At 49.8% G+C, this 10,232-nt stretch overlaps 1 protein-coding gene across 1 annotated transcript in view; it reads right to left on the bottom strand.

The window, feature by feature from the left end:
* Positions 1 to 10,232, bottom strand: part of dusp16 (dual specificity phosphatase 16) — a 76,714-nt gene that overhangs the window by 23,082 nt on the left and 43,400 nt on the right. Inside the window, exon 2 of the mRNA XM_036945522.2 lies at positions 106 to 1,259. Coding sequence (XP_036801417.2) covers positions 106 to 660 — 555 coding nt within the window. The 5' untranslated portion in view covers positions 661 to 1,259. The remainder of the gene's footprint in view (positions 1 to 105; positions 1,260 to 10,232) is intronic.

The raw sequence follows: 10,232 nt of genomic DNA, 5'->3' as shown, positions 1-10,232 counted from the left end.
TTAGAGTTAGTTAAAGATAAACTCCCGGTCTCTCCTAGACTCCTGGCAAATCAGTGATCTGGGTTAGAGTTAGTTAAAGAGAAACTCCCTGATACAGGAACTCACCTTCTTCTTAGCAGAGTGTTGCAGCAGTTCGTTGATCTGAACCTTGTCCTGTTGCAGCCGTCTCTTCATCAGTTTTGAACAGTTCACATTGACCGCCTCCAGGATGTGGGAGGAGTTATATTCTACGAAGGGCCGGCTGTCAATCAACAACACGCTGTCCAGACCCCCCTCCAGCAGGGCGACCAGCCCCTCGGCCCCGATGGGACGCACCGAGCCCTGCCTGGTCCCGGATGCTGGGCCTGATACAGGCCCTGAACCTTTGACTCCAGTCCCAGCTCGGGGTCCATTCCCCACCCCAGGTCCAATCCCAGTCCCTCCAGTCCCAGGTCGGGGTCCATTCCCCACCCCAGGTCCAATCCCAGTCCCTCCAGTCCCAGCTCGGGGTCCATTCCCCACCACAGGTCCAATCCCAGTCCCTCCAGTCCCAGCTCGGGGTCCATTCCCCACCCCAGGTCCAATCCCAAACCCCCCTGCAGCTCCGGCTGCAATCCCAAAACCAGTCCCTCCAGTCTCAGCTCCAGTGCAGGCTCCCACTCCCACGGGACATTCCGACATGACGACCCCTTCTTTATCCCTTTCTCACAGCCCCTCCTCCTCTTCCTCCCTCCTCCTCTTACCCTTAGGCGGGTGGGTGGCTAGCGGTCCAGTTGCGCGACGTAGCCCTCAGGAGATGAACAGACCCATTGTGTAGGCTGAGTATGATGTCATCCTGATGGAGCTTAGCAGCACAGCCCAGGCGAGAGAGAGAGAGAGAGACAGAGACAGAGACAGAGACAGAGACAGAGACAGAGAGAGAGAGACAGAGAGACAGAGCGAGAGAGATAGAGAGCGAGAGAGTGAGAGAGCGAGAGAAGCCTCTCTCTGGCCCTGAAGGACTAAAAACCCCCACTATCTTTCTTGTGCCTCTGTTTGTGTGTACGTGTGTTCATGTGTGTGTGTGTGTGTGTTCATGTGTGTGTGTGTGTGTGTGTGTGTGTGTGTGTGTGTGTGTGTGTGTGTGTGTGTGTGTGTGTGTGTGTGTATGGGGAGGGGGAAGGGCGGTCTCTTTCACACCATTGCAGGAGCGGAACAAAAGAGAGCTTTTCTCGTGGTCTGGCTGACGATTACATCATCATGAACCTCACTCCTCCATTCATATTGAAGAGTTGATCAGCCTGGAGAGGAGAGGAGAGGAGAGGAGAGGAGAGGAGAGGAGAGGAGAGGAGAGGAGAGGAGAGGAGAGGAGAGGAGAGGAGAGGAGAGGAGAGGAGAGGAGAGGAGAGAGAATTAGACCAACTACAGGATTGGAACAGAAACCATCGTGGAACATGTTCTGGTTTCATAACAATGGACAGTTAGTCAGACAACTTGTCCTTATGCTGAAACAACCACACGAGGGGGTCCATGGAGAGTCAAGATCAGCGGTCGCCTTCTCCGTCCCGGGGTCACCAAACCACCGTCACAAACACGTTAGGACCACCAAACCTAGATTTTGTTGTTCATAAAATATCTTGGTGGTACTGTTCCCACTATGTTACTGTTCCCACCAGGTTACTGTTCCCACCATGTTACTGTTCCCACTATGTTACTGTTCCCACCAGCTTACTGTTCCCACCAGGTTACTGTTCCCACTAGGTAACTGTTCCCACCAGGGTACTGTTCCCACTATGTTACTGTTCCCACTATGTTACTGTTCCCACCAGGTTACTGTTCCCACCAGGGTACTGTTCCCACTATGTTACTGTTCCCACTATGTTACTGTTCCCACCAGGTTACTGTTCCCACCAGGGTACTGTTCCCACTATGTTACTGTTCCCACCAGGGTACTGTTCCCACTATGTTACTGTTCCCACCAGGGTACTGTTCCCACTATGTTACTGTTCCCACTATGTTACTGTTCCCACCAGGTTACTGTTCCCACCAGGGTACTGTTCCCACTATGTTACTGTTCCCACCAGGGTACTGTTCCCACTATGTTACTGTTCCCACCAGGTTACTGTTCCCACCAGGGTACTGTTCCCACTATGTTACTGTTCCCACCAGGTTACTGTTCCCACCAGGTTACTGTTCCCACTATGTTACTGTTCCCACCAGGTTACTGTTCCCACCAGGTTACTGTTCCCACTATGTTACTGTTCCCACCAGGTTACTGTTCCACTATGTTACTGTTCCCACTATGTTACTGTTTGTACCAGGTTACTGTTCCCACCAGGTTACTGTTCCCACCAGGTTACTGTTCCCACCAGGTTACTGTTCCCACCAGGGTACTTTTCCGAGGTATCAAGAACATGAGAATGGTTTTACTGGGAACAGGTCATGTAGACTGTTCTCGTTAATCATCTTGATCAGTGAACAACATAATTTTCTATGGCTGGTCATGCTTTCCACCTGGCTACCCCTACCCTTATCAACAGCCCTCCATCTCCCACAGCAATTCACCCAAGCCTCCCCCATTTCTCCTTCACCCAAATCCAGATAGCTGATGTTCTGAAATAGCTGCAAAATCTGGACCACTACAAATCAGCTGGGCTAGACAATCTGGGCCCTCTCTTTCCAAAATGATTTGCCGAAATTGTTGCAACCCCTATTACTAGCCTGTTCAATCTCTCATATTGTCTGAGATCCCCAAAGATTGGAAAGCTGCTGCGGTCATCTCCCTCTTCAAAGGGGGTGAGACTCTAGACCCAAACTGCTACAGACCTATATCCATCCTGCCCTGCCTTTCTAAGGTCTTTGAAAGCCAAGTTAATAAACAGATCACCGACAATTTCGAATCCCACCTTACCTTCTCCGCTATGCAATCTGGTTTCCGAGCTGGTCACGGGTGCACCTCAGCCACCCTCAAGGTCCTAAACGATATCATAACCACCATCGATAAGAGACAATACTGTGCATTTATTGATCTGGCCAAGGCTTTCGACTCTGTCAATCACCGCATTCTTATCGGCAGACTCAACAGCCTTGGTTTCTCAAATGACTGCCTCGCCTGGTTCACCAACTACTTCTCAGATAGAGTTCAGTGTGTCAAATCAGAGGGCCTGTTGTCTGGACCTCTGGCAGTCTCTATGGGGGTGCCACAGGGTTCAATTATCGGGCCGACTCTCTTCTTTGTATACATCAATGATGTCGCTCTTGCTGCTGGTGATTCTCTGATCCACCTTCTACGCAGACGACACCATTCTGTGTTCTTCTGGCCCTTCTTTGGACACTGTGTTAACAATCCTCCAGACGAGCTTCATTGCCATACAACTCTCCTTCCGTGGCCTCCAACTGCTCTTAAATGCATGTAAATGCATGCTCTTCAACCGATCACTGCCCACACCTGCCCGCCCGTCCAGCATCACTACTCTGGACGGTTCTGAACTAGAATATGTGGACAACTACAAATACCTAGGTGTCTGGTTAGACTGTAAACTCTCCTTCCAGACTCATATTCAACATCTCCAATCAAAACTTAAATCTAGAATCAGCTTCGTATTTCGCAACAAAGCCTCTTTCACTCATGCTGCCAAACATACCCTCATAAAACTGACTATCCTACCGATCCTTGACTTCGGCGATGTCATTTACAAAATAGCCTCCAACACTCTACTCAACAAATTGGATGCAGTCTATCACAGTGCCATCAGTTTTGTCACCAAAGCCCCATATACTACCCACCACTGCGACCTGTACGCTCTCGTTGGCTGGCCCTCGCTTCATACTCGTCACCAAACCCACTGGCTCCAGGTCATCTACAAGTCTCTGCTAGGTAAAGCCCCGCCTTATCTCAGCTCACTGGTCACCATAGCAGCACCCACTCGTAGCACGCGCTCCAGCAGGTATATCTCACTGGTCACCCCCAAAGCCAATTCTTACTTTGTCCGCCTTTCCTTCCAGTTCTCTGCTGCCAATGACTGGAACGAAATGCAAAAAAACACTGAGGCTGGAGACTCATATCTCCCTCACTAACTTTAAGCATCAGCTGTCAGAGCAGCTCACAGATCACTGCACCTGCACATAGCCCATCTGTAAATAGCCCATCTAACTACCTCATTCCCATACTGTATTTATTTATTTATCTGGCTCCTTTTGCACCCCAGTATCTCTACTTGCAAATTCATCTTCTGCACATCTACCGTTCCAGTGTTTAATTGCTATATTGTAATTATTTTGCCATTATGGCCTATTTATTGCCTCACCTCCCTTAACTTACCTCATTAGCACACACACTGTATATATACTTTTTCTACTGTGTTATTGACTGTATGTTTGTTTATTCCATGTGTAACTCTGTGTTGTTGTTTGTGTTGCACTGCTTTGCTTTATCTTGGCCAGGTTGCAGTTGTAAATGAGAACTTGTTCTCAACTGGCCTACCTGGTTAAATAAAGGTGAAATAAAAATAAAAATGATCTCTGATCAATCTCAACTAAGGTTCCACCATGGCCTCCACTAATATTGACTTCCACTAACAGAAGCTATCATATATACTGTATGTGTGTGTGTGTGTGTGTGTGTGTGTGTGTGTGTGTGTGTGTGTGTGTGTGTGTGTGTGTGTGTGTGTGTGTGTGTGTGTGTGTGTGTGTGTGTGTGTGTGTGTGTGTGTGTGTGTGTGTGTGTGTGTGTGTCTGAGAGAGAGAGACAGAGAGAGAGAGAGAGAGAGAGAGAGAGAGAGACTGTGGAACACCAACTTCCCAGTCTGAGCCTGACTCACAGACCAATAGCATTAGGAGAGGAAATTCCCCCGCGCCGTCGAACCAACCACACACCCATGTCAAACCAGCAGTTAGGCTAACAGACAGTAACACCAAGCAGAAATTCCCCCAGACATTTTCCTCCTCGACGCGACCACCCAGAACAAACAATAAAATAGATTGTTTGGCAGACATGTCGATGACACGTGCCAAAACAAATAAAAATGTTTCAGCCTATAAACATGTCACCTGTGAACCACACCATGGTCTCCAGACACCTCACCTCAGACACCTCTATCTCACAGGCTCACAGCTCCCAGACATCCCTGAGTCCACCTCATAGCTCTACACAGTCACTGTCCTTAGAGACTTGGCCACACAGGCGGTCTCACTGATTAATACAGCTACGAAGTATCCCAGAAATGCCAATAATCAATGGACAGGGCTCCACACTGGTCCTGGAACAGTTTAGATGGACAGGGCTCCACACTGGTCCTGGAACAGTTTAGATGGACAAGGCTCCACACTGGTCCTGGAACAGTTTAGATGGACAGGGCTCCACACTGGTCCTGGAACAGTTTAGATGGACAGGGCTCCACACTGGTCCTGGAACAGTTTAGATGGACAGGGCTCCACACTGGTCCTGGAACAGTTTAGATGGACAGGGCTCCACACTGGTCCTGGAACAGTTTAGATGGACAGGGCTCCATTCAATCTTAGTCCTGTATTGACGCTTTGCCTGTTTGGTGGTTCGTTGGAGGGAATAGCAGATTTCTTATAAGCTTCCGGGTTAGAGTCCCGCTCCTTGAAAGCGGCAGCTCTTCCCTTTAGCTCAGTGTGGATGTTGCCTGTAATCTATGGCTTCTGGTTGGGGTATGTACGTACGGTCACTGTGGGAACCCTGGCACTCCTCTGCTATGTTGTGTTTCATGATGTTGCCTGTAATCCATGGCTTCTGGTTGGGGTATGTACGTACGGTCACTGTGGGAACCCTGGCACTCCTCTGCTATGTTGTATTTCATGATGTTGCCTGTAATCCATGGCTTCTGGTTGGGGTATGTACGTACGGTCACTGTGGGAACCCTGGCACTCCTCTGCTATGTTGTATTTCATGATGTTGCCTGTAATCCATGGCTTCTGGTTGGGGTATGTACGTACGGTCACTGTGGGAACCCTGGCACTCCTCTGCTATGTTGTATTTCATGATGTTGCCTGTAATCCATGGCTTCTGGTTGGGGTATGTACGTACGGTTACTATGGGGACCCTGGCACTCCTCTGCTATGTTGTGTTTCATGATGTTGCCTATAATCCATGGCTTCTGGTTGGGGTATGTACCTACGGTCACTGTGGGAACCCTGGCATTCCTCTGCTATGTTGTGTTCCATGATGTTGCCTGTTATCCATGGCTTCATGGATCCATGGCTCCATTGCCTGTCCTACAGTAGAACGTGTTCTGAAGCGATAGAGGACTGGAAAATAGGCCGACAGCATTCGCCACTTGTCATGGGATTCCTTCAGATGGTCATTATAGAACTTTATGAGAGAGTCGAGGGGAATTCTACTGGATGTTTATGAGAGAGGAAGAGAGGGCAAACAGGTGTGCATAACATGTTCTGAGGTAGGAGGAGAGAGAGAGAGAGAGAGAGAGAGAGAGAGAGAGAGAGAGGGACAGAGAGACAGAGAGACAGAGAGAGAGAGACAGAGAGAGAGAGAGAGATGATTGTAGGCTCTACTCCTGTACTGCTACTCAGAGAGAGAGACAGAGAGACAGAGAGAGATGAGTGTAGGCTCTACTCCTGTACTGCTACTCAGAGAGAGAGACAAAGAGACAGAGAGAGATGAGTGTAGGCTCCACTCCTGTACTGCTACTCAGAGAGAGACAGAGAGAGATGAGTGTAGGCTCTACTCCTGTACTGCTACTCAGAGAGAGAGATAGACAGAGAGAGATGAGTGTAGGCTCCACTCCTGTACTGCTACTCAGAGAGAGACAGAGAGAGATGAGTGTAGGCTCTACTCCTGTACTGCTACTCAGAGAGAGAGATAGACAGAGAGAGATGAGTGTAGGCTCCCATCCACCTATAGCAGGATACCATGTCATGGAGGCAGCTGGAGAGACAGACCCAGACTCCCATCCACCTATAGCAGGATACCATGTCATTGAGGCAGCTGGAGAGACAGACCCCAGACTCCCATCCACCTATAGCAGGATACCATGTCATTGAGGCAGCTGGAGAGACAGACCCCAGACTCCCATCCACCTATAGCAGGATACCATGTCATTGAGGCAGCTGTAGAGACAGACCCAGACTCCCATCCACCTATAGCAGGATACCATGTCATTGAGGCAGCTGGAGAGACAGACCCCAGACTCCCATCCACCTATAGCAGGATACCATGTCATTGAGGCAGCTGGAGAGACAGACCTCAGACTCCCATCCACCTATAGCAGGACACCATGTCATTGAGGCAGCTGTAGAGACAGACCCAGACTCCCATCCACCTATAGCAGGATACCATGTCATTGAGGAAGCTGGAGAGACAGACCCAGGCATTTCATTTAAATAATTTGATATTGTAACCTTTTATTTAACTAGTCAGTTAAGAACAAATACTTATTTACAATGACAGCCTATGAAAAACAACTGCCTTGTTCAGGGGCAGAAACGACAGATGTTTTACCTTGTCAGCTCAGGGATTTGATCCAGCAACCTTTCAGTTACTGGCCGAACGCTCTAACCACTAGGCTACCTGCCGCACCATACTAACCACTAGGCTCTAACCACTAGGCTCTAACCACTAGGCTCTAACCACTAGGCTACCTGCCGTCCTATACTAACCACTAGGCTCTAACCACTAGGCTCTAACCACTAGGCTCTAACCACTAGGCTCTACCCACTAGGCTACCTGCCGCACCATACTAACCACTAGGCTCTAACCACTAGGCTACCTGCCGTCCTATACTAACCACTAGGCTCTAACCCCTAGGCTACCTGCCGCCCTATACTAACCACTAGGCTCTAACCACTAGGCTCTAACCACTAGGCTCTAACCACTAGGCTACCTGCCGCCCCATACTAACCACTAGGCTATAACCACTAGGCTCTAACCACTAGGCTCTAAACACAAGGCTACCTGCCGCCCTATACTAACCACTAGGCTACCTGCCGCCCTATACTAACCACTAGGCTCTAACCACTAGGCTCTAACCACTAGGCTCTAATCACTAGGCTACCTGCCGCCCCATACTAACCACTAGGCTATAACCACTAGGCTCTAACCACTAGGCTCTAAACACTAGGCTACCTGCCGCCCCATACTAACCACTAGGCTATAACCACTAGGCTCTAACCACGAGGCTCTAATCACTAGGCTACCTGCCGCACCATACTAACCACTAGGCTTTAACCACTGGGCTCTAACCACGAGGCTCTAACCACTAGGCTCTAACCACTAGGCTACCTGCCGCACCATACTAACCACTAGGCTCTAACCACTAGGCTCTAACCACTAGGCTACCTGCCGCCCTATACTAACCACTAGGCTCTAACCACTAGGCTACCTGCCGCACCATACTAACCACTAGGCTCTAACCACTAGGCTCTAACCACTAGGCTCTAATCACTAGGCTACCTGCCGCCCCATACTAACCACTAGGCTATAACCACTAGGCTCTAACCACGAGGCTCTAAACACTAGGCTCTAACCACTAGGCTACCTGCCGCCCTATACTAACCACTAGGCTCTAACCACTAGGCTCTAACCACTAGGCTCTAACCACTAGGCTACCTGCCGTCCTATACTAACCACTAGGCTCTAACCACTAGGCTCTAACCACTAGGCTCTAACCACTAGGCTACCTGCCGTCCTATACTAACCACTAGCCTCTAACCACTAGGCTCTAACCACTAGGCTACCTGCCGCCCCATACTAACCACTAGGCTCTAACCACTAGGCTACCTGCCGCCCCATACTAACCACTAGGCTCTAACCACTAGGCTCTAACCACTAGGCTACCTGCCGCCCCATACTAACCACTAGGCACTAACCACTAGGCTTTAACCACTAGGCTCTAATCACTAGGCTACCTGCCGCCCCATACTAACCACTAGGCTATAACAACTAGGCTCTAAACACGAGGCTCTAAACACTAGGCTCTAACCACTAGGCTACCTGCCGCCCTATACTAACCACTAGGCTCTAACCACTAGGCTACCTGCCGCCCTATACTAACCACTAGGCTCTAACCACTAGGCTACCTGCCACCCCATACTAACCAATAGGCTCTAACCACTAGGCTCTAACCACTAGGCTACCTGCCACCCCATACTAACCACTAGGCTCTAACCACTAGGCTCTAACCACTTGGCTCTAACCACTAGGCTCTAACTACTAGGCTACCTGCCACCCCATACTAACCACTAGGCTCTAACCACTAGGCTCTAACCACGAGGCTCTAACCACTAGGATCAAACCACTAGGATCAAACCACTAGGCCCTAACCACTAGGCCCTAACCACTAGGCCCTAACCACTAGGCTCTAACCACTAGGCCCTAACCATGAGGCCCTAATCACTAGGCCCTAACCACTAGGCCCTAACCACTAGGCTCTAACCACTAGGCTCTAACCACTAGACTACCTGCTGGTTACTAGTCCAACGCTCTAAACACTAGGCTTTAACCACTGGGCTCTAACCACTAGGCTTTAACCACTAGGCTCTAACCACTAGGCTACCTGCCGCCCCATACTAACCACTAGGCTCTAACCACGAGGCTATAACCACGAGGCTCTAACCACTAGGCTCTAACCACTAGGCTACCTGCCGCCCCATACTAACCACTAGGCTCTAACCACTAGGCTCTAACCACTAGGCTACCTGCCGCCCCATACTAACCACTAGGCTCTAACCACTAGGCTACTTGCCGCCCTATACTAACCACTAGGCTCTAACAACTTGGCTCTAACCACTTGGCTCTAACCACTAGGCTACCTGCCGCACCATACTAACCACTAGGCTCTAACCACTAGGCTCTAACCACTAGGCCCTAACCACTAAGCCCTAACCACTAGGCTCTAACCACTACGCTCTAACCACTAGGCTCTAACCACTAGGCTCTAACCACGAGGCCCTAACCACTACGCCCTAACTACTAGGCCCTAACCACTAGGCTCTAACCACTAGGCTCTAACCACTAGGCTCTAACCACTAGGCTACCAGCTGGTTACTAGTCCAATGCTCTAACCACTAGGCTTTAACCACTGGGCTCTAACCACTAGGCTTTAAACACTAGGCTCTAACCACTAGTCTCTAACCACTAGGCTCTAACCACTAGGCTACCTGCCACCCCATACTAACCACTAGGCTCTAACCACTAGGCTCTAACCACTTGGCTCTAACCACTAGGCTCTAACCACTAGGCTCTAACCACTAGGCTCTAACCACTAGGCTCTAACCACTAGGCTCTAACCACTATG

Source organism: Oncorhynchus mykiss, chromosome 15 (assembly GCF_057628025.1).
Source record: "Oncorhynchus mykiss isolate SJ-2025 chromosome 15, ASM5762802v1, whole genome shotgun sequence".
Taxonomy (NCBI): domain Eukaryota; kingdom Metazoa; phylum Chordata; class Actinopteri; order Salmoniformes; family Salmonidae; genus Oncorhynchus; species Oncorhynchus mykiss.
The sequence above is the reverse complement of the archived record's forward strand: the minus strand, read 5'-3'. Positions and strand labels throughout refer to the sequence as shown.